This window comes from Aythya marila, assembly GCF_965140915.1.
Source record: "Aythya marila genome assembly, chromosome: Z".
Taxonomy (NCBI): domain Eukaryota; kingdom Metazoa; phylum Chordata; class Aves; order Anseriformes; family Anatidae; genus Aythya; species Aythya marila.
This window is the reverse complement of record NC_139080.1, coordinates 1,211,428-1,235,299: the sequence shown is the minus strand read 5'-3', so window position 1 is coordinate 1,235,299 and position 23,872 is coordinate 1,211,428. Positions and strand designations below refer to the sequence as shown.

At 49.4% G+C, this 23,872-nt stretch overlaps 1 protein-coding gene across 15 annotated transcripts in view; it reads right to left on the bottom strand.

The window, feature by feature from the left end:
* Positions 1-23,872, bottom strand: part of LOC309889846 (transcription factor 4) — a 177,147-nt gene that overhangs the window by 16,327 nt on the left and 136,948 nt on the right. For 11 of the 15 annotated variants that reach the window (XM_082782950.1, XM_082782949.1, XM_082782945.1 and 8 more), the window contains 7 exons: positions 16,683-16,788; positions 15,053-15,186; positions 12,982-13,114; positions 7,368-7,435; positions 5,996-6,074; positions 3,263-3,339; positions 1,094-1,297 (listed from right to left, as the gene is read on the bottom strand). In XM_082782950.1, coding sequence (XP_082639076.1) covers positions 1,094-1,297; positions 3,263-3,339; positions 5,996-6,074; positions 7,368-7,435; positions 12,982-13,114; positions 15,053-15,186; positions 16,683-16,788 — 801 coding nt within the window. The remainder of the gene's footprint in view (positions 1-1,093; positions 1,298-3,262; positions 3,340-5,995; positions 6,075-7,367; positions 7,436-12,981; positions 13,115-15,052; positions 15,187-16,682; positions 16,789-23,872) is intronic. The other 4 variants (XM_082782948.1, XM_082782946.1, XM_082782943.1 and 1 more) reach the window with 2 other exon arrangements.

Genomic DNA, 23,872 nt, shown 5'->3' with positions numbered 1-23,872 from the left:
AACTGGCCGTGGATCTGTCAAGTCCCTTCCCATTCCCACATATTTTCCCCCTGTCCTAATTAACCTAAATACCTCGAACCATCTGAAAATGCTGCCAGCTGACTCCTCGGTCCTTTCTCCCATTCCGCGTGGAACAAGCAACTCTATTTCGAGAACGAAATTTCGAAGCGTAACAAAGTTTGCCCTCTAATCCTGATGAGAATCACACATCTAGCTCGGCTCTGCCCAGCCTCCTACAGGACCCTTGGTTTGTCATTAACGTCCGCTGAGGGACTTTCAGATGTCTGTGGACCCGAACACATGGCGTTAGATGGTTTTCCTCAGTATATTTAAAAAAAGAGATTGAGGAGACATGGTTTTCCTTCACATGAAAGGAATTTAGCCGCCAGATATTTCCTTTTCCAAGTGCAAGGCGTTTACCCTGGAGACATAAGGGTGTACTTAAGGCCCCGTGGAAGTGGAAATCCCAACAGCACACCACAGAACGGGTCAGAGGCTTTTGTCAGGGTGACACATGGACCTGACACTACGCATTATGGCAGCAGGGATGGAGCTGGGACTCCGTAACACAAGCAAGAGCCAGAAGCACGAGGAAGGAGCAGGCTGCTGAGCAGCGACCACTCGATGCTACAGAGGGGCCACTTAATCCAGAGTGAAACCGAAGCCACACTGAGTGTGAACAGCTCAGACTCAGGCTCGGAGCCACTTTCTCTCCCCGGATTTCAGCACAAGTGTAACACACAGCCAGGATTAGCTCCTGCTCTCTGAGCCTTCTCCAGCCCTGCCTGCCTTGCCTTAAAATCTGCCCCCAGCTTCCCGAACACGAAATGCAACGCTCCCGAAATCTTAACAGCATGAAAGGAAAGGCATTTCCAGACCGGTGTGGGGCAGTGGCTCTACATAGTGCAGGCTGAGCACAAAAAGCCGATTTATAAACCCCGAGGTTTCACACCTCCACCTGCCGCTCCACGTCAGGAGGGGCAAGGCAAATGGCGGCCGTGCAAGGGACCCGCAGCCACCTCCCGCACACACATTAAGCAGCCCTCACGTCCCCTCGTCCTTCCCCCCGGGCCCGTTTTCTGTCAGATCTTACCATGAGCGAGTGCCTGTTGGCGGAGAGCAGGCCGGTGCCGTAGCCGGAGCCCAGGCCCGCCATGGCGCCGTTGTGCGAGGGCCCTATCAAGCCGTGCATGTCGGCGTGGCCGCCCGGCATGGCGGTGGCGGGCCCCACGGCGTGGTTGCGCAGCACGTGGATGGCGTCGTCCAGCCTCTCCAGGCGGTCCTCGATCCGGCTTTGCTGTGGGCATGCGAGAAAGAAAAGCGAGAGCAGCGTCAGCAGCCGCGGGGCCCCGCAGCGGCGGAGGCGGGCGCAGGGCTGGGCGCGGGGGGCAACGGGGGGCACGGTCACCCGCAGCCAGGCCTGCCTTCTCAACCCCTTTTCTCCTTTTTTTTCGCTTTTCACACTATTTATTTATTTTATATATATATATTTATTATTTTTTTTTTTACAGGAGTGGTTTTGTTTCCTCAGGGACACGTTTCAAATAGCGTTGCGGGGAAGGAGCGAGCATGGGTAACACGAGTGCAGCTTTGATTTTCATGGGCAAAACAGGTTCAATGATTCCTCATGAACATAATCATTACAGTACATATGTTGCCCTCTACGTTCTTTGAAAAGTTTTAGTGATACTTTAAAAAAAATAAAAAATAATAATAATAATAATAATAAAAAAAAAGAAGTAGGAGTAAAGGAACAAATATCCCTCTAATTTGAGTCAATCTCTAACCGGGATTTTCCTCCCCCCATCTAGGCACAGGATCACACACGAGGAGACACTACCAGGCCACACAGTCCCTCACACTGCTCGGGTTTTTCCCCTATAGGTACGCACTCTAGATCCCTTTCTAGCTTTGATGCCAGCAGCAGAAAGCACTCGCCCTTGGCCGGTACACCCCATGGGCACGGTACTGGTGTTGGTGCTGGGGATGAAGGTGCACCCTCGTGGCAGCCAGGTCTGTGAAACCCAACCACCTCCCTCTGCCCCAGGAGCCTCCACCTCTCCTCCCTGCTTCTCCGACCATCCCAAATGCCAGCTACGGCACCAGGGAGCTCCTTGAAGCAACCTGGCTGCTGCTGTCCTGAGTTACTTCCTTCCACTGTCGTCTTTCTGCTCAGCCAAAACAACTCCAAGAAATATTTCCACTCAAGGAATAGGAGAGGAGCTCAGCAGGACAGTCCCAGAGCTCTGCGGAGCTTCACCTGCGAAAATAGACACAGCTCTATGGATCTTATGGATCTATGGATCTTATGGATCTCTTAAGCAAATCTCCTAACTGACCCACTGGTCGCCAAAACACAAGGTAACTGAAAAACCTCCAGAAGACAGCCTAGAAAACATCACAGTCAATCACGGGATGGATTTCCATGCTTGAGCAGAAAAAATAGCCCCTGCTAACTCCTGAACCTGGAAATTTTCCAGTGAAATCCACAGGACTGCCGCATCCCCCAGCACTAGGTGGGTTAGAACTGTACTATTGGGAATTACCTGCTTTCTCTTTTTTAAGGACACTTTAAAACTTCAGCACCATTGATTTTACACCCAATGATACATCAGGCATCTCGCACCGATCACTGGAACCTTCTAGACTTGCAGTTGAGACCGACAACCAGCTGCTAGGGTTCAGACAGAGGATATCGGGTTCTTTAAAGTTCTCCTCTGTCCTAATGTGTGACTTAATCTTTCCATTAAAAAAGACAACAAATCTTACTGATATCCCTTTAATCCTATCTGTCAGATGAACATTTATCACCAGCTCGGCCCCTGACTCTTCCTCTCAAGCTCAGCCCTTCGTGTTCTCCCCGTGAGACCATCGCTGCCACGCTGGCCGCTCTCACTTCCCAGCTCCACGGGACTGACGGACGGTGACCACACTCTGTCCTGCTTTCTATTTCTCTTCAACACATGCCACCTGCCTCTTCACCGTTCCCTCTTTTTGTATGCACTGTTCCCTTTTCGGGGTGTTTCAGTACTGCATCCCCTGCCGTGCAAGCAAGCAGGAGGTCCTGGCCAGCTGCAGCTCCAACCAGCCTACGAGACCTAGAGCACGGGGCACCCTGCTGCGAATTGAGGGGTGGCAAAATCAAGTCCGAGGGCATAGCAGTTGCTAACGAAATGAAAACCTGTGTGAGAAGAATGGATGAGAAATGGAAAGAACAGCAAGTAAAATACTGAGGCAGAGGAGGTCACTAATCAAAACATACCAAAGAGTGTAAGGGACCTTCATAATTGGGAGATGATGACGCTTGACCTCCATTTCTAGACCAAACAGCTGTGCCTGCTAATAGTAAAATTGGAATTACCATTAGAACTATGCAAACAAAAATGTCTTTCAAACTTTTTGGACAGTTTTGTAGACATGTAAATGCCGTATTTCCAGATAGACTATAGAGCAGACATATGGAGACCTTCCAAAATACACACGGGTGAAAAAAAAAAAAAAAAGGTATTTTGTAGCAAAGCACGTAGATGCAGGCCACAAAGTTCCCCCAGGCTGCTTCTCCACATAGAGGGCTGCATTGATTCCGCAGCTGTACCGACGAGCGGCTGCAGGAGAAGGAAACGTCTCGCTGGGGAAAGGAGAAGCAGCACTTCCACGCGGTGCTGCGGGCAGCTGGGCCTCTGCGCGAGCCCCGGCACATACTAGCCCATTATCCTAACCTCACTTCGAGCCGGAGTCCGTGCCACTGATTACGTCATCCCATCATCAAATTTGCAAAATCTTAAAAAAAAAGAAAACCAGTAAAAGCACCGCACACAACATGCTATTATATTCTGATAAGGTCGCCACTCTCCTCGGCCAGATTATTTGGTTTGGCAGGTTCAGAATGCCAAAGGTCTAACCAAAAAATAAAAAATTAAAAAAAAATCTGGTTTGCATCCACTGCTCTACATCTGTTCCTGCTGCAGGAATAAAAGGTCTCCTCGTCTCCAGCAATGCTTTCTAAAGAAAAAAAAATGCCCTTGCAAAAGAAGCAAAGCAGACACGGGGAAAAGAAGTTTTTTTTCAAGTATTTTTTTTCCAACAGCGTTTATATATAGCACAACGCTTAGACCATTTATAAAGTTCTTTCTTTTTCAATGAGTCATCTTCTGAACGATCTTATAAAATGGGCTTAAGAGTTTGAGATGGAAATATTAGGATTTTAATCTTAATGTCTACGTTGAATGGCACTTGCTTGGACTAAGATAGGCCAGGGTGGAACTCATGGCACGTTTTTTTAAGGCTCTGACAGCATAATATTTTTTTTTCTCATAAAAGTAAAAATTATGTCAGTTCTAATTAAAACTTAAATCTTCCCTTTTTCTGGTCCCCATGGAGCTTTTATTTGAGATTTTGCTACCGCACTGAATGGAGCAATGAACAGCAATCTTTACTTTCAAAATCATTTTTAACTAGCCCTTGATATCCTTGAGGGAAAGTGTCTCGCATGCTAAACACTTTCAGTTCTTATTTAAATGCATTCGTACTCCTTATTTCTCTTTATTTTGACACTTGCTTCTTTCTATTTAGTCACTAAAACTTGCAGGAAGCAAGGCAGCCCAAATTAGCACAATATTTTTCCTTTTGGTTCGGACCCTTTCATGGGGAACAATGGCAACGCCTCGCTAGGGGAAACGCGGCTCAGAGTGCCGGGGTGTCGCTTAACACCTCGGGGGTGATTTCAGGCCAAAAAAAAAAGGGCAGAAAAGGGTTTTCTGAAGCCCCAAGGCTGCGACAGGGCAGGCAGTCCTGCCAGGGGTGGTTTTGAGGGAGGTAGGGGCTTTTGCTGACTGAATTGTACCCCGATGTTAACGCTCCTTCAGAGCAGGTGAGTGGGATGGAGGTGGACGTGGTGTCTTCCTACCCCTCCTCATGGTCCCCCGCCTCCAGAGGCCGGGCCATCACCTAGCTCCCTTCTCCTTCCTTTAGACACTGCCACCTGACACGAGCTTCCCTGCCACCCCTTCTTCCCCAGAGGTGCCATCACTGTGGGGACAGGTTAGGCCCAGGCCTCTGAGGCGGCGCCGCCATTTTAAGGCAGCACGGGAGGTGCCTGCTGTGGTGCTCGTACCCCATGGAGAAGGAGCACAACTCTCAGCAGCACTACCCCACACAGCCTCGGCTGCCTTTTAGGATGGCCTGAACACGAGGCAGGGCCCATACGGAAAGGGGACTGGAGGCTTTAGCTGCTTGTGATAAAGACCTCGTCACAAAGACAGGGTGGAAAGCCAAGAGGTCTTCTCCAAGACGTTAGCGTGGGTGCATGGGAGGAGAAGCCTACTGCTCTAGCCGAAAAGTCTCAGGGTTTATGAAATCTGAATTAGATTCAGATACATATTTAAAACTCCCGATGCTCATGAGAACTACCCTGGGCCTCTGGATCTTTTCAAGCTTAGGCTTTTATCAATATGAGTGGGTTTAGTTGAAATATGTCAGCTTTATAAACAGCGTATAAAATAAATCAATGGGATTCGTGGGGGCTCGGTTTGTCCAGAGACACATTTTATGGATCAAACTCCAGCCAGCATTTGCTTTAGCCCCAGGAGGGGATGGGGGAATGTCCAAGGAGATGCTCTTGGCCCCGGGGCGAGGCTGCCACGGGGGCACGGCCATGGCACAGGACAGGCTCCGTGCACAAGGCACCGGCCACAAGACCCCGAGGGCACTGCTGGAAATTCAATAAGGATGCATAAAAATCCTGCTTTACTGCACAGGCATCCACCTACGAGCTGCCACGACCTTCTCTCTGCGCTGGCACTGCAGCATTTGGGAAAACTCTGCTCGTCTCTGGGGGACCACCGGCCACCTGCGTGTGCTGCACGTGGGTAAAGCACTGGCCCGGTGCTGCTGGCTGGATGCACGTCGCACACCCAGTACCGTAGGAGCTCATTTAGGCATCTCCTACCAAAAATACGTTGAAACGTTCAGTAAAATAGAATTGTAACAACAATACCTGAGAGAGAAGGGGGAGAACCAACAGGAGTTGAAGGATTTGATGAAAAGCTGTTGTTGGTGTGATCTGGAGAATAGATCTTTAAAAGATGATACAGAATTAATCTAAAGCCATCACAAACTGATGCAGAAAGAAATATGGAATTCTTATGCATTCAGTTCATTTAAATGAAAGCAGGACAGGTTAAAAAGCCTCTTATTCAAATATTAATATTTCTATAAAGACAAAACTGTATTAGATGCAGGAAGCTAGACAACAGACCCCTTTTGCTGGGAACAGACACTAGCCAATTAAGCGATGGTTTCTGATTGTCACACAGATCTGCCACGGTCGATGTACACATTTTCATTGTATAGACTACTTTACGAATTGACTGGCATTGACAGGCCTTCGAGCAAGCCTGAAAATTGCTTTTTTGTTCGGCTGAAATCCCTTAACGGCCAAAATAAAGCAAAGGGCACGGAGCACGTCGCCCTGGCACAGCGGGGAATCTGCAGCAGCAAACTCCAGCTACTCGGCCGCTGCTCCAGCGAGAAAGCCCCTGCCTGCCCCGTGCCCGGCGAGGGTGCCACCGCCCCGCGGTGTCCCTGGGGCCACGCACCGCTCGCCATCCGTGCCATTGGTCAGGGCACCACTTCAAAGTGGATTCTGTACTGTATCAGTTAGTTCAGGCAATCTTGGAGTCTGACTTTTCGTCTTTTCAATGAGGCATCGAAGAATATGCGAGAAAAAAAATTAGCTCTCATGAGAACTCAATGGAACCCACTCTGCCCAGAAAATAACTATCGTGGTCCTTATTAACAGTCAGTCCGTGCCAACAATTACCAAACCCCGAGGCACGGCAGCGTTTCCTTCTGCTCGAGCTGGAAAACTGCTGTGCCCCGGTTACCCCGGTAAGAGCTGGTAACTCCTGACTTTAACAGCAACCACGGCAACTCAATAGGTGGAAACTGCCGTGAAAAAGAGAAAAGCTGAAGGCAAAGGAAATTTAGAGCGAATCCTGTTTGCAGATCGCTCGGTAGCACAGAAGTAATCAATCCTGCTGCCGATTTCTGTTCAGACCTCCCTTGCCCGAGTAAATGACGTGTGAGAAAGACTGAAAGACACAGCTCATTGTCACCCAGTGAATGGGAACAGGCCAAGGTTTCCACTCTTTCCATTTCTAGTCTAGCATAAAATTCATTCTAGGACTTTGTAAACACTGTTTTGCACTGATAATATCTCAGTTGGCAGTGACTCCCAGTGGGTGACCTCTGAGACCAGGTCTCTCCTCTTTTGCTGCTCATCTTCTCAAACTCCAGGCGTCCAATTCTGATTAAAGCTCACACTTTGCAAATGGTAAACGTGTATTCCAAAGTAAATATTTCCTTACAGAGGCAAGTGCTTTCCCCAGCGCATCACCAGTCTGCGAGCTGCCTGCCGCCCCACTTCCTCTGTTTGCTGAAAAACAAAAGACTCAATGTAAAAACAGACAGAAAGACATCATCCGTTTCTATTCCTGGTCCACTTACTCATAATTTAATTGCATTTTAATGCTAATTACATCAAATTAATCTTTAATTGCCATTAATTTGTTTGCTAAGGTAGATATCAAACACATTCACGCGGCATTTTTTCAGATAAAACATAAACTCGGGATGTTGCTTTTATAAAAAATGCATCGAGTATTTGACAGTGCTGGGCCATATGGCTTTATTTCCCTAAATAAAAGGTTGCTCAGCGAAGATGCTCAAAGGCACGGACACTGTGCAAGCTCCTAACGCTAAAGACCTGGCTTGGGTGTGCTCAGCCTCGGTGCCTGTGCTCTGGGCTCTTCGACCTTAGCTCCAGCAAGGCTTTTCTCTCCCAAAACTTAGACATCAGGGCAATGTTCCACATCGAAACCATCAGGAGCAAAGGCGGCAGAGATAAACTCCCCAGAGCCGGGGATGCCAGAATTCAGTCTGCCAGTGGAGCCTAATTTCTCTCTTCTGCGTCTGTACTGCGAGCCAGGCATTAATTACACGATCGCTTACTGCTCCTCCACGCAGCCCCAGCCTCGCTCGGCGCACGGGAAGGACAAAGTGCTGGTAATAAGCAGCTACCCGGGGTTTTGTTTGCTCCCCATTCACTCGGTGACCCTAGTCCTTTGTACACGTTTCAAAGCATGTTTTAAAGGCGTTATTAATTTCCACAGACTCCTCCAAAGCGCTCCTTCTGACTGTACTTAAACCGCCGCGCGAACCTTTAATTAAATGATTTTTTTTTTTTTTTTTTACCATCTCTCAAGCGATAGGATTGCACCTTTCAGAGAAGCAATTGAGGGGAAGAAAAATCGTGGCGTAACCGTCCACCAATTCCTCACCCTCGAGGGGTAGGACTGAAATGTCTCCGTTCACGGGGGAAATTGCAGGCAAGAAAAACGAGGGCGGAAAGTTGCAGCGGCTTCAGCATCTCTGGGGCCATTTATAAAGGAAAAGCACGGCTCGGAGTGACTGCTGGGCGTGATCAATACTCCTGCTTCGGGCCCCACAGACTGGGAGTCAGGCGAAGAGAAAATGAGAAGCAAGCAGCCAGTCACCACCCATGGAAAGGCCGGGCTGGTATCTGGCATCCCAATTAATGCCAGCCTTCAAGCTTCGTGTTTTGTACCTCCTGAGTGACCGATTCTGCAACTTCTTTACTGAAGGGATGCGCTTGTGTGTGTATATCTGCCTGTGGATGCTGCAGCTCCACGGGGGTTGGGAAATCTGTAGGGAAATCTGGCTTTTGGGGACCTTTGCACCCGGGGCCAGCTGTTACTGATCCTCCACCCTGCCCAAATGTAATACCTACACATTTAATTTGACTGCATACAACCCCGTTTTGGCACTTCTCCTACAACAAAATCATCTAAAGAAGCTCTGAGGATGATGTGTCCCTACCTCTTTCACCTCTTTTCCATAAATTTACACATTACATTCTTATTTGCACTTTTATTTTCACTATTGTACACTTGGAAATATGCTTACATGGCAGTGATAGCCCATTTGTAATTTCATCTCAGTTTGAAATCACGATATCTAAAGTTTTAGGATTTACTCCGCCGAGCTGCCAGGGCAAGTATGAAGTTATTACAGCCCCAAATGCTAACACAGAAATGCGAAAGCGCACCAGCAAGAATACATGGCCTCGGTTAGAGATCCAACTCATCAAGCTAATTTAATGTTGTAAATCACAACCTACAGGTTTGGCAACCAGGCAGATGTCCAGAAATCCAGTTACTTCGCTCTAAAGTGAACTGTGAATCGAAATGTAAATCATGCCTTGTTTTTTCCTTTTTCTAAGCGACCCTAACTGCATTATTCTAAAATTAAGTCCTCCATTTGTCTGTCTGAAGGCTGCTTGCTCCTAATGAGATGAGCTGTACCGCTCCTGCGGGAGAAGGGAGGCGCAGGGACTGCAGCTAAGAGGCCACCTCGCCTCTTGGCTGCTGTCAAAAACAAAGGAATTCCTTGGATATACCAAATATTTGGCTTTTCCTCAAAGACTTCACGGATGCTTTGATGGAGAAAACGGGCAAAGGAAGGGAGCCGAGGAACCTTCTGTGGGGAAGACCAAGCTGGACATAACCAGAGATCTGGTAGAAGTCTTCATCTCCCCCAAATACCCAGGATTGTTTCAATATAGCTAACCTTGAGGTGTATAAAAAAGGTGTAATATAGCTAACCTAACTTGTAGGGGCTTATTTTTACTGCTTTACGCAGAAATTATGGTTTTTAGTTATTCTGGTACTAAAAGAGACATGACTGAAACCTGTAGGTGATTAAGAAAACTCCGCATTTGAAGGAATGACAGAAAAAATAATAATAATTAAGAAGAGCAAGCACTGTCCACTGCAAGAGCCCAACTGTTTCAGAGGCTACAACACCAAAAATCATCCCGGGACGTGGGACTAAGCAGAGAAAATGGATGTCGAGTGTATGAGAGAAGTGACACCCAGCGCTGCTTCGTGCAGCGGATGGCTACGGGATATAAGCGAGGGTTTCTATTAATATCTCCCAGTTGTTGGCCCGTCCTTTTAGCTGCACGGAAACGCTATTTAAATGCAGCCGTGGGGGCCGAGCTGACAGCTTCGGCTTGCACAACGTGGGGCACGTTGAAATAACTGGGATGCTTCCCTCGGCTCCGCACTGCTGGTGCCCCGAGCAGCACGCTGAAGGGAAGAAAATTCCTAGGAAAAAGCCAGGGAGTGTATTCGGATGGGGCCAAAAATACCTTAAAAGAACTATTTTCGTGGCTTGGAAGCTAATATTGAAGCACTTTCTCAAGCTCCTCAGATGATGATGCAATAGCAGGATGTAAGAGGGAAAAAAAAAGGTCCCAGAAGAAACGCTGAACTGATTATTTTCATCAGCTTCGTCCACGGGATGGATGGTGTTTTAAAAGGGATTAGTCAGAAAAATTGGCTCCGACCGAGGTGTCAATGTAAAGGCTTTAAAATGAATCAAGAAAAAGAAAAAGAAAGAAGAATGAAATGACATTTCTAAGAGCTCTCAAGCAACTCAAAGACAAATTTCCCTAACTTTTACTGCAGGTTAAAACTTGGACTGACCTAGCACTGGAGCAAAGAAGGTGCAGAACATCACAGCAATACTGAAAGCAAAGTTTGGTGAGTTCAAAGAGATCAAATCTGACTTCCCCATGAGAAAAAAAAAACACCAAAGAACAATATATGAATGGGTAAATACACAACACTGCAGAGCCAAGAGTTTTCGGGGGGGAAGCCACGTCGAAGGTAGCTCGGGAATGGGACTGCACGGCAGGACTTGAGCTGTCAGCGTTCCCTGGGAGCTGTTCCCCCACTCACCGAGCTCTTCATGTACCGAAGGCAGCGTGAAAGGACTGCAGCCTTTGATGGATCGCTTCTAACGACGCTGCAGAGCGCGTTTTCTTGTTCTCCTTCATCTCCTAAAACTTTCTCAGCGTGTTTCTGCGAGGAGCAGTTCTGCGCTGGAAGGCGAGCGGACAGGATGATGGAGCACAGCCTCTTCCCATCCTTCTGGTGGGACTCGGATTGTAAATCTTAAGCTTACTGAATAAACTCCCAGGGATCTGTATCTCAACGAGGGGAATTATATCGAGCAAAGTATCTAGTGTAACAGATCGGCTGCAGCCTTCCCGGAGAGAATTTCACCTGATTTTTTATAGGATCAACTCCAGCACAAACTCAGGCTGTTCTGCTGGCATGGGGCTTTCTGAGAGGGCTGGGAATGATGTGTCTATGTAAAGAGGAGTGGAAAAACTTGCACCGTCTCGGCGTTCACAGCTGATGATCTTCCCAAATCATGGGGAACTGACATTGCTGGGTCGAAGTCACATCCTTCTTAGGCTGCGCGACCGCTCGCCACCCTCGTGTAACTGGAAGCTCGGCGTTCTTGTAAAATAGGCAGCGCGGTACGCTGCGACTGCTCGAGTAATAAAATTACTGTGAAACCAGTGCCTCAAGGGGAAATGCACATAATGTTTCTCCTGGAAAAGCTGCATGTCACAGTGCATAATGTCATGCAAACAACACGTCATTAGGGCTGAAAGCAGCGCGCAGGATTAATGCGGGCATCAGATGGCTACGACCGAGCGCCTTCAGCATACGCTCGGCGAGCCCCGCTCAGTAACTGGTTGCTGAAACCTTGCACTGCTTCAGACCTTTGAAAATGAGAGCCAACGCTTTGCATAACACTACCCACTGCTTCCCGTCGATGCCGTCGCGCAGCCTCGTGGAAGAAGCTGGCTCCCAGGGCACCCAGGGGAAGGCCAGCACGCACGCAGCCTTCGGGGCACGTTCACCTTGCTCTTCTGGCTTTGCTTTTCAGGAGAGGGATCCAGATGAAAGTCTGGAGGAATTTTTTTACACGGGCACTGAATATGTATTTATTCAGGCACTGAGGCACATGGACAGGAGATGGGATTCTCACTCCTGCCCGCTCGCGTCCCTCTGCGACATCTTTTTCTGTTATCTGTAAGGCGCCTGCATCGCGGCTGTGAAATGGCAGAATTAAGTTTGCCTCTATTAGGCCTCTTTTGAGGGCAAAAACGAGAGTGATTTCTGCCTGTCGTGCCCACAGAAGCAGCAGCTACGTTGTAAAGGAAGAACTCTCAATGGAATGGCAAGATTGAGCGCGGAAACACTACCCTGAAACGGGATCCCTTTTTCTCAGACAGTGACAAATTAAGAAGAGACCGTATTTAGTTTTTGCTTTGTTCAGAGCCCTTGAAAAATCTGATGCCCATGTGTTAATGGTTGAACCCACCCTCCATTCTTGCTGCATTAGTCCTGCTCCCCGTCATTCAATCCGGAATCATGTGTGTAATCCGAAACATGTGTCCAGCGATGTGTTCCCTATTTACCAATTATTTCATTAGCTTTATTTGTTCTTTGAGATACAGGCAAAGCACTATTTTTTTTTATTTTTTAGTTCCTGTATTGAAGCCTGGCCCGGTGTTTGCCAACTCTTTAGGAAAGTACACAAATGCACGCTCTTGGATTTTGCAGAGCGATGTCAGCGGGGGCTGTCCCCGCTGCAGGGACACGCTGCCACCTCCACGTCCCCCACGCTGCGGGGAAATGGGGAAAACACCCAAGGGGATGACCACAAGGTGCATCACCAGGTGCTCCCGAGCTGCTGCAGGCAAGCAGATCACTAAGGACAGCAAAACCAGGCTTCAAAACCAGCCAAGAGCAGGCAGCGGGGGTACCAGACCACCTTCTGCACTGTTTTTGAAGCAAACACTTGGCTGCAATCCTCATTTCACCAAAAAAAAAGCGTTCAGATCTATGCGCAAAGGAGGGCGAGGTCATTGAGGATGTGTTTATTTCCATGAACATCCTGCTACCTCCCTGAGCCTCCTGGACTCGCTATCTTTGATTTGGGCTCTCTGGCACCAGCACAGTGCCCTGGAGCAGAAAAAAGAGGCAGGAGAGAGCAGGGAAGCCCCGGGCAGCAGGCGCAGCGCCCGCCCGCACTCACCCATGATGCTGTCGGTCCCGTTGGCCGGCGGCGTGCACGACGAGGCGCTGTAATGATTCGTGCCGCTGCGGTGGAAGGTGGACATCGGAGGAAGACTGGAGTTGATGTCTGCTGAGGAGTGTGATGGGTAGCTCTGTGCCGAAGAGGAGGCAAAAAAACAAAGGAAATATTTTCAATATTTGCAATATTTTAAGGACTGAGAACACAAAGGGCAGCAGGCTGCTCGTGCTGCTCCAATTCCAGGTGCTGCTGTGCTTCACCCAACCAAGAAAAGCCACGAGGCTACGGGGGGAGGGTGTTTTTCTACCTCAACTTGACAGCTTTTGGAGAAGAGGCAGCACATCCCAACCTGCCATGCATAAATATCCACAGAGGAGGGGATGTAACTGCTGGGGAAACTCTGTTTCCTTTGGTTTCTCAGGGGAAGACATCCAACCGCTATCGCTAAATATTTCAGGAGAAACATGGGATCTGGATATAGCCTAGCCAGGACCTGTTCCCTGTACTCACAGCATCTTGAAAATCACTGATGTGTCTGAGAAAATAAGAATAACAACAGCTTTTCTATCTTCTTCTTGCAGTTTCCCTACAGGTCACCGAAAAGTTAAGGACATTTGCAGGGAATTGAACTGAAACCATCCCAAATTTCCTCCCCGGGCTTTTCTTAGAAGATTTTTGCTTAGAAGATTGGATGATTTGGCCCGTCCAGATGCCCAGAATGGATGATTAACAGGAGCTTTGCCAGCACCGAGCACCTACAACTCAGACTGGCATCAGTGAGAGAGCTGGGTCCTCCCTGTCTCTGAAATTTAGGAAAAATAGGAGTATCTATTAAAAAAAAACCAACGTTTTGGAGACTATAGGTGGAATATCTATTCTCATTTTACACTGTAGAAATATTCTAAGTCTTCATAACCCCCCAACGTGTTACAAAAGCAAGAAATTCAGAATCAAGGCAGACTTAAAAGAAATGCAAGAACGTTTGCAGACTTGCCCAGCCAAGGTACTCGGCTCTCTGACCTGAATCCCGAGCTGGTAGCATGGAAAAGCTACCTAATTCTGATGGATGAGCACCGGTGTAGATACCAAATTAGACGAAATTGGGTTTTAAAAGTTATGCTCCATTTTTGTAATAGATGCCTGTCACTTCAGAGCAACATTAAGTTTGCTTAGTGCCTTAATTATGCTTTTGAGAAGGACATGATTAAGCAGTTTTTGAGGCAATCCTTTTTGCTTTTGCCTTCCTATTCATTTTGCATGGCAGCGTGCTACCCTCATTAAACGTGAGACTTTAAAGATTTGTTTTGCAAATTCATTTTCAGTTTGTAACAGTGAAGTTTGTTTCTCCTTATTCCTAAAGCAATGTTTCTCCTAGGCACAGGCTTCTCCCCTAAAACCAGTGCTCTCTGCTCTTCCTTTTTAATGGTCTTCAGGAGCGAAAAGCACAGGTATAGATCGAAAAAACAAAATGTTTTGTGTGTTTTGAGGAAAAAGGGCTTCACTTCAGCAGCCTGTTCATTTGTTTATCTCCTCCTTTACTTAAAAACACGAGCAAAACGAAGGGCTGGATTGATGCAACCCAGCGTCGTTTCTACATATCCAATTCAGCCGTGATATTAGGAGAATATCCACTAAGCTGCACTCAAATCAGATTTAATTCCAATTTTGTTCTATTCCAATACAATAGATGGAATCAGTCCCAGCAACTTCCTCGTGTGAGAGATCAGGATGTACCGGAGAAAATGAGAAAAAATCCCTTTTTGCAACCAGCAAATGACTGCTGGATGGCTACCTGTGACCGGCAAAGGACGGCGCCTGCCAGAAATCAAAGGCCAGGCCGCTTTGCCTCGCCGTGTGGGCTCAGCACCAGCCCATGCAGTGGCTTTTTCTGCTCTTTTCTCTTCCCAGTTGCACCAGGAGGGGTTGGGACGGGTACAGGGGCTGTGACCCATCAGGGCTGGCGGTGGAAATGGGTACGGCACAGGCTGGGAAAATTGTGCAAGGGAACTAAGTGCCAAGATGATGCTTTGACAGAAATGTGCTGCCCACCCTGGTCCCCCTGGCCCCTTACCAAGCGGTCGTGGGGGTGCAGGCTGCAGTAGCTGCTGGACTGGGGGAGGTGGGAAGAGTTGCCCAGCATGCCCCCGTAGCCGGGCTGGTTCATCCCGCTGGAGGAGCTCCACGGGTCGCTGCTGTGATGGCCATCTGCAAGAGAGAGGAGGACACGGATGTGGATGTCCCAAGGCTGCAAATCCTCCGAACCACCCCCCCGGTTCATCCTGCTGCAGGCTCGAAAGCATCACATCACCTATAACCAACCCCAGCAGGCAGAAATCCGACCTTTGAAATGAAACACTCAGGATGGGCTAACGAGCTTTGGAGAAGCCTCAGCTCGATAAATGCCGAGATATGTCCCAAACTCTGAGTATTTCCACACCCAAAAAGCTGTTGGAGTTGTTTTATTGCTTACAAAAAGGGGGCTCCCCAAATTTTATCTGAAGGGAGAGCGAGCTGCACGTTTCGCCTTTAGCTCGCCGTGCTGAAATGGAATTGCAATAACGCAACGAAAATTATTTTCGGCTGGAAGAACGCCAAAGCCTTAAAAAAATAATAATAATAAAAAAAAAAAGATAACTTTTCCCTAACGAGCAGCAGACCTCAAAGACAGGCACGTGGGCTGGAGGAGCTGCCTGCTCTTTCAAACTCCAGGAGTTGGTCTAATAAAAAATGATGATGTCTCACCTACAACCCTGCCTCCTTTCTACACTTCAAACACCCAGGCAACGGCGGCACTTCCAGCATCACCTTCCCCTCGCTGTTTGAACAGTCTCTTAAGGCAGATTTATGTCTTCCACGCAAATCGGGGAGAAGGTATCACTTCAAAAGGCAGAATGGCTCAGCACTACAAAGGGTAAATATTTGATGGCACTAGAAACCTATTAACCTCCAGCTTTTATAACCCGGGAGGAGCTTCCTGGTGCTCTCGAGGCAGGATTTGTTGATGCTGAAGCCAAAAGCACCATTTTCTTTTCAGCCACTGCCCGTCCTTGCCAGTTCAGGAGCTGGTTTGGATGGAGATCTCTGCACCAAAGGAGGTGACAAAAGGGACAGTGCTGCTGATGTCCTTGTCCCTCCCATCCTCGTTGTCCACCAAGGGACCCCCAGGGATGGGAAAAGTCCCAGCAGAAGCCTGGAGACACTGAGCAGCACCCAGCAACTTCAGCTGGGTCCTGTTTTCCACCCACAAAATAAAAAATCATCTCTTTTTCGACTCAAAAGCGATTTTTTTTCATGGGTGGAAACTGGGCAGTATACACAGAGGCAGCAAAACCCAACCTCATGCCCTGCAAGTCCTTCAGCCCAGCGGTCCTACTGAATCAAACAGATCGACTTGTCCTCTACACAGCCCATCTTGCCAAACTCTAGGGGTTTTATTTATGAAGTTATGCAGAAATTCATCGAACTTCAAGAAACACAGAGATAAGGAGCTGGCGAGTTATTCACCACGCCGCTTCGCTGCGGGGTCGAGGCGAGATGTTCAGAGGCACAATGGCCAGACCAAGACCTCCAGGTCTTCATTTTCATGGTAATGCTACCGGACCACGGGATGATACGCCAGTGGGGCCCGACGACACGCGAGCCAAAATGCAAACAGAGGCAAAATATGCAAAACAGCTCGCTTTTTGAAAGCTGCCTCTTACCTTGCATGAAGAAGGAGCTAGGAAAAGTGCTGGCTGCTGGTTTTGAGGATGGATAACCTGGTGAATCCCTATTGTAGTCGGCAGTGCTTGCTGACGGGGCATAAACCTACGGAAAAAAAGACTAATTTAGTGTGCCTTTAGCAGGAAGCAGGGAAGAAATATTGAGTTTTTACCTCGCTGGGTATAAATCAGTTCGCAACACCACATCATTCTTCTCCGGGAACACAAAACCCTCGGTATATGTGTGACCGGGAAATAAATGTGAAGCTTCAAAAGAAAACTCCAGCCTGACATTTCCCAGCTTTAAACAAGGATATTTGCAAGGTATTTGTCAAACTCTTTATTTCTGTAAATACAACGAATCAGCAGATGTACATATGTTCTTCCTAGAGCGCCGAGGAGCTTAAAATAAACAAGGGCTTGAAACAATAGCGATTTTCTCATCTGAAAGCCTACGGACTTAGCACGTTGAAAAACAAAGAGGGAAGCAGCGCGAGCCAGCGAAATACTTCATTTCCCAAAATTAAAAAAAAAAAAAAAAAAAAAAAAGAAAATGGAGGTTTAGAAGAGCAGCCTTATCGGGAACGCCGAAAATTGCAAACACATCTTGGGATATTGAATTCCCATGGACGTAGCCCCTTCCAGGGAAGCTTGAAAGGGACTGCTCGAAACCTGGGCTGCCACAGGACCACCAACACAGCGTGTGTACACGTCGGGGGGAAAACCCCTCCTCCCCTCGGACTCTGACGGTATTTGTGTGTGCAATAAACTTGGTGCATGTGCCAACAGACTGCTTGCCTTGCATTTGTTTGTTTGCTAATCCACCGGAGGGGTTCTGCGACTTGCCTTTTATAACATATCTGCTGTGTTCCTTGCTCGTGCCTAGGTCAACCCGGACGGCGTTTAAAAAAAAATACCAAATAATAGTAAAATATAAAAAAAATACAGCATGAAACAACACACAAAAGAAAAGCAGACACACACACACACAAAAAAAGGAAAAGCTGGTGCAGGCTGCTGAGCGTAATTCATTATTTCGAGCGTGGTTTATTCCCTCTCCACCCCCTCTCCCTATAGCTCGCGCTATTCCTCTGCGTTTTGTTCCTGCGCTGGAGGTGCCTCTCTCCAGATGGTCAGGAAGACTGAAGCACTGTCATCTCCTTGATGAAAATGGATACCTTCCTGCCTCCATTTTGAAGCAGGCAGCAGATCACAAAATTGGCAGAGCGCCGACGCCGCCGTTCGCAGGTCACGGCGAACGGGAAGAGAAAAGGCAGCAGCGGAGCGCAGCCGCGCCCCCCGGCCCGCACCTCGCAGCCTCTGCGGAGGGGATTTCAGGGATCCCCTCGTCCCAAAATTGAGAGAGGGTTTTAGGAAAGGGCAAGCAAAAGGGCTGTGGGATGTCGAGATGCTCGCTGGCATCCCTCGGACCAGTCTGCGGCGGTGCCACCCGTGCCCCTGGGTGCAGGCCGGGCCTGAAGCGCTGCCCTGCCCAAAATGTGATCCACGCGGGGCAGCGCCAGCAGCAACCCCACACCCGGAGAAACTGGGGCTAAAGCGAGAGTTTTTGGGAAAGCAGAGCCAAACGGCTCAGCCATGGTGGCTCAGGGGCCCCAGAAGCCCTCCTCAGAAGCCACGGCCCTGACGTGAGGCACCGAGAGCTGCCCACACGGGGGGAGCTGAGGTAGCACAGTTGCAGCCAAGGCCACAGCCAACTTTCTACTTTTCTGTCAGCGTTCAGCCAGATCCAAGGCACAAGAACACAAGCACATGGGTCTGCAAGCCCTAGGGTTGCCCTGTCACCAGCTGTCAGCCCATGGTGCCACCTCTGGTGCTGCTTTCCTCCTAGCACTGCTCTGGCACAGCTTCCCCTAATGGCTGTGCTGCAGCTCACGAGGCAGGCATAAAGTCTGGTGCAGACTGCTGAGAGAAAGAAAAGTAGCCCAAATGAAGGATTTTCATGTTTGCCAGTTTCAAAAGCCACCTGAGCTTACGGCCCTCCTCCTTTTGGCTCAGCAGACCTCAGCAGCGAGGCAGCACGGCCGCAGCTCCCACCTGGAAAAAACAGGAGGGGCGCTGGGCTGCGAAGAGATGGATGAGGAAAACCCTCCTGAATCCCTTCTGATTAGGAAAACCCTCCTGAATCCCATCCGATTAGGAAAACCCTCCTGAATCCCTTCTGATTTCAGATACACGGAGCTCCTGCTATTTTAAGGGCGACCGCCACCTCTTCATCCTCACCTACCCGGCGCTCTCCCTCCCGTGCCCCGCGTCACCCACCCTGCAGTGGGGTTCAGAAGTGCTCGCTGGCTAAATTCCTGACTAAATTTATTTTTTCTGCTGCTTTATAGCGACATTTTCACACAGAGCAAGCGGCTGGATTGAAGGAAATTAACTCGTTTTGCTTTGACAGGCTCAGTCAGAAGGAGGAATTCGAGGAGACGCGAGGAAGCGTTTGGAAAAACTCCTGTATTTCCTGCACAAGTGTCACTCCTTCACCATCAATATTCCTTATTTTCAGAGTTTTGTCACCGTGGGATTCTCAAGTTATCATGACTTCGGTTAGGAGCACGCCTGGAAATTCCTCTTGTCCTGAACTGTGCCGAAGTCTCCAGATTTTTTGCCTTTGTATCACCGGGACTGCAGCATTTTCAGCGGGCGATACATGATGCAGAATAAATGATTAACGGGATGAATGACAATATTCTGGCCAGACCATTTTACAGAGGAGCTGTGTCTCCAACCCCAGCTAAACAGACAGAAATCCTCACGAGTAAGCGATGATAAAGGGACCAACCCAACAACCCGATGCAGGAGAGCGAAAGTTGAACGGGTTAAATTCGTGGCCCTGGTAGAAATGGCAATCTGCTGCCTACGAGAAGAGAGAGGAACGAGATGTGTACAAGAGTGACTTTCTGATTTGACAGAAAGTGCATTAGAGATTTAAAGATGTTAATATTCTTAAAGAGAGCCCGAATTTAGAAAATCACTCTGACTCATGCTGGGAGGTTTGAAGAGATGATGAATAATGATCTGGGAAAAAAAAACAAGCCCTGCTGTAATGTGACAGGATGACAAAATTATCACATTGTCTCCATTTCTGGGAGCCTGCCTTCGACTTCCAAACACCTTTTTGTCTTTCATTCTCCTGCAAAGCTCGCCGTCCCGGGGACGTGCTTCAGAAATCTCCCATTTTCCAGGACCGTGTGCTGTTTTCCACCCGTGGTGACATGCTCAGACCTCAGGAATCCAGGGTTTTCCAAGCAAAGAGCCTCGGGAATGCCTATAACACGTCGTAGCATTACTGGATTTGGAGTGAAGGGCTCTGGCTGGTGCCAAAGGGCTCGCTGAGGTGCGTCCAAGTACCAGGAGGTGCCTCCAGAAAGCGTGGCCGCCTCCCCAGCTCCCCATCGAGCTGTCTGGAGGCACCTGGCTGCTGGTGTTTGGAAACTGAGCTCGAGCAAGGTGAAGAGATCTTCTCCTCCTCTCCTGTCTTGGCTCTGCTCTCCTCCCCTCTCAGGCCTCCAAGCACCCGGACGCAGGGCGCAAAGGTTAAGGTGTAAAACACTGGGTACAGAGAGATCCACTCCGACAGGAACCCGATGGAAGGAAACATCTCCGACGAGAAGAAACTCAGCATAAAAGCTCCTCGACGCCAGCACCTGCCCAGGGGTTTTGCAGGAGTCCCTTGCAAAACCCCTCACGCCATCCTCCTCTGGCTTGGTGGCTTGAGGTGACGCTGGGGAGGCTGAAAGCTAAGAGCGAGCCAAGGGCTGACCACAGCCGCGTGCTGTGTTGGAGAAGAAAGCCTTCTTGGCCACTGGTTGTCCCAATTTGTCATCTGTAGGGTGCCACCGCTCCCATCTCCTTTACCTGTGAGCTCCAGATCCACACGAGGCCGAAAACAGGGCCGGGACAGGCAGGCGGTGGCACCATCCCCTGCTCGAGCACTTGGAGGGGAAACCCTCTCACCAGCAACACTGAATTTTAAAATACTCAATAAAAAATGAAGAAAAAGAAAAGCATTCTGTCCTTTCTCATCACTTGAGGGCCACCCTCCTCGGCTGCCGTCCTCCCAGCCCCGCCGCCTGCCCAGGGGCAGCTCTGCCAGGCCGGGGATGAATCTCCCCAGCTTTTAGCTTTTTAAAACAACCCGACGTGGCATGAATTCGGGATTTTCAGCCCGTGTGAGGCGCAGATGCCCTTTCCCCGGGCCGACCTGCTGCAGGTTTCCCGCAGAAGGGGCTGGCAGGTCCCTAATTTCGGCCACATGTTTTGAGGGAGAGGAAGAGGGAGCGGGGCCGAGGCGGGGGGGAGGAGGAGGCGCGCTGATGAAAAGAGCAGCTCCACAAGTGAAGCACATTACCAGCCCGGAGTGGAAAGGGCCGGAAGGAAAACCCACCCACCTCACCCCGCGTTTCTTCTATCAACCTGCAATTGAGGCAATCAAAACCAGCTGTCGGCTCTTCCAGATCTTTCTCGCAGGACAAACACGCCAAAGGGCCCCGGGCCCGGCGTTGCCAGCAGCTGGTAATTGAGACCAGATGAGCCCCGGGAACGGCAAAGCACATGCGAGGCGAGCCCCGGCCCCGCGAGAGGTATGAAATTGCAGGTCCCGCTGAGCCTTTAAGTGCACGGTGCAGCGGCAAAAAACAAGTGTACGCCGAGCAGAGAGCCACCTGCACGCTTGCCACCGAGCCCCGGGGGCCACAGGTTGCCCGGGGCTAATGCCGAAGCCGTGAGGTGCCCGGGGGGGATGGGTGCAGGTGTGGGGTCGCTCAAGCCCTCGGCACCAGCAGCGGTTGTCCCCGCGGGACGGTGACCCTCGAGTACCCTCAACGTTAGCTGCCCTTTTTTTTTTTTCTTCCCCCTCTTCTTCTCTTCTTCTTCCTCCTCTTCTTCTCCCAGCCGATGGGAGCTCTGGGGTGCTGGGTGAGAAGAAGGCAGAGCCACCAAGTGGATCCTGATGAGAAACCAGAGTGGTTTCTACCAGGCGTCGGGGAAGGAAAAGGAAGAAAGGCGAGAGGGACAGAAGGTTGTGGGGGTGAGAAGTGAGCAAATATTGCAGAGGAAGTCCCGGGGATGGGGGACAAGAAGATGGGAAGGCAAAACGGAAAGAAAAATTCGTAGAGAGGGGAATTGAATAAGTTAGGAAGGTGCCACGGAGATGGGCACAGCACAGGGATGGGAGCACGGGAGGATCGGCCCATGCCGGGGAGGTGGCCACCGAGGGCTCCCCAAGCTTCAGCCCCATCCTGGTGGCACCTCCCAGAGCCAGAAGGCTGAGGAAGGAGAAAAGAGGGAATGACAGATTGCAGAGCCACCGAATCTGTAAAGGCCAACGAGGAGCTGGGTCTCAGGAGCCAAGGGCCAGAGGTGGCCACCTTACCTTGAGGTAAGACCAACGAGCAGCCCTTCGAGCGCCCCGGCCGTGGCAGGGCTCGGGGACGGCCCTGAGGATGCAGAAGTCAGCGGAGAGGAGCAGGAGGCACGGCCAGGAGGGGAAACCAAAATGCAAAAGGGAGAGGGAGTAGGCAGGAAGGGAGGACAAAGCACCAGGGGTGTGACTGGGGAGGAAAGATGGGACAGAGCCGGGGAGCGGAGCTGACATCCTGCACTGCCCACAGCCCCGGCGCTTGCAGAGAGGCAGCGAGGCAGAACCAGACCTCGAAAAAATATCTATATATAAAAAAAAAGGCAATAAAGAGCGAGTAAGAGCAAAAAAAGTGGGAAAAGAGAAATAAAAGTGATGATGAAAAGAACAAAGGTGCCACTTGGCCGGGCTCCAGGGCGAGTTTTCAGATGTGAATTCTAATTCACATTTAATAGAAGATAGCGGGTTTTTAGGCTTTTTTTTTTTTTTTTTTAAGTGAAGGACTTCCCAGAAAAGGACCATCTCATGCCTGTTCCCTCTTCTCGGGATCTGCTTTCCAACTTCCTTTCCTGCTCTGCTTTTACCGAGAGCCATTTTGTGCTTTTTTTTTTGCCGCCTTTTCCCAATTTTCTGCTTCCAGACACACGCGGAGACGGGAACGCACCAGAGTCTGCCCATATCCTCCTCTTAAATCTCAAGCAAGCGAAGGGTTCGCCGCCATCCTTGGCCAACATCGACCTCGCCCACCACGATCCCATAACTTCGGGTCGACAACCACGAAGCGGATGCTATCCATGTGCCCAAAGAGCTCCGAGAGCCCCCTTGGTTTGGGGTGCCATCAGCTTCAGGTGCTGAGCCACAAGAAAAACCAAGGAGGAAAAGAGAACCGTTTGCTTTGTGTGTCAGCGGAGATGTCAGTCCCCATTAATAAATCTATCCGCTAAATCTACTCTTATTCATGGGGGACATCACCAAGTTAAAGTAAAATAAATTATCTTTAATTAAATGGAATTGTCGTCTTCCTCCTGCTATCATCCCCAATTATTACATCCTAATCAGCCCTTTTGGGAGAAGGCACGAGGGAAGGCTGAAAGGCACATTTACTCTAAACAATTTCTCTCTCTGTCAAGAGATGGAAGTTTTATTTTAATTATTGTTTAGGACTCCGATTTTTACTCTTTTTTTTTCTGATGAAAGGGATTAAAGTTTAAAACGCCATCATTCAAAGCAAGGAAGAAATCTGCTGGTGTCAGGGCAATTTCCACTTAGGCCCTCCTACGATTTGAAGCCCAGAGCGAGGAGATGTGCGAATCCTTCAGGTCGACTTCTTCAGGGTGAGATCCAGAGGGGGATTTCCATTCAAAAAAAGAAGTGTTCTGGCTGCAGATAGGAGGTGAGGGCACTCGGAGGGCTACAAAACCCTCCTGGGAGCAGGGCACTGTCACGGGGTGAGCACCCAGGAGGCTGCAAGGTGCCTGGAGGAAGCGTTGAAGTCTCCTGGGCTGGGCTGCTTCAGCTCAAGCTGTCTCCCGAGCTGTCCTGGAGAAGGTCTGCTTGCCCGTGTTGGAAAAGGCTGCTCTTTTTCAAACGACGACAATTTAACCCCAAATATTTCACGGGATGCGTTATCACCACCACCTGCACGGTGAACGCTGCGCCCACTGGCCGGAAAGCTCCCGGCACCGAAAAACCCCTCAGCCAAAATTTACCAAGGACGCACCAAACATCCTATGAAGCTCTGCCCATCCAAAATCATCAGGAGCTGCACTTTAATATTAATCTCCAGGCCCTGTGCAGATTTAAAAACACGTTTCTC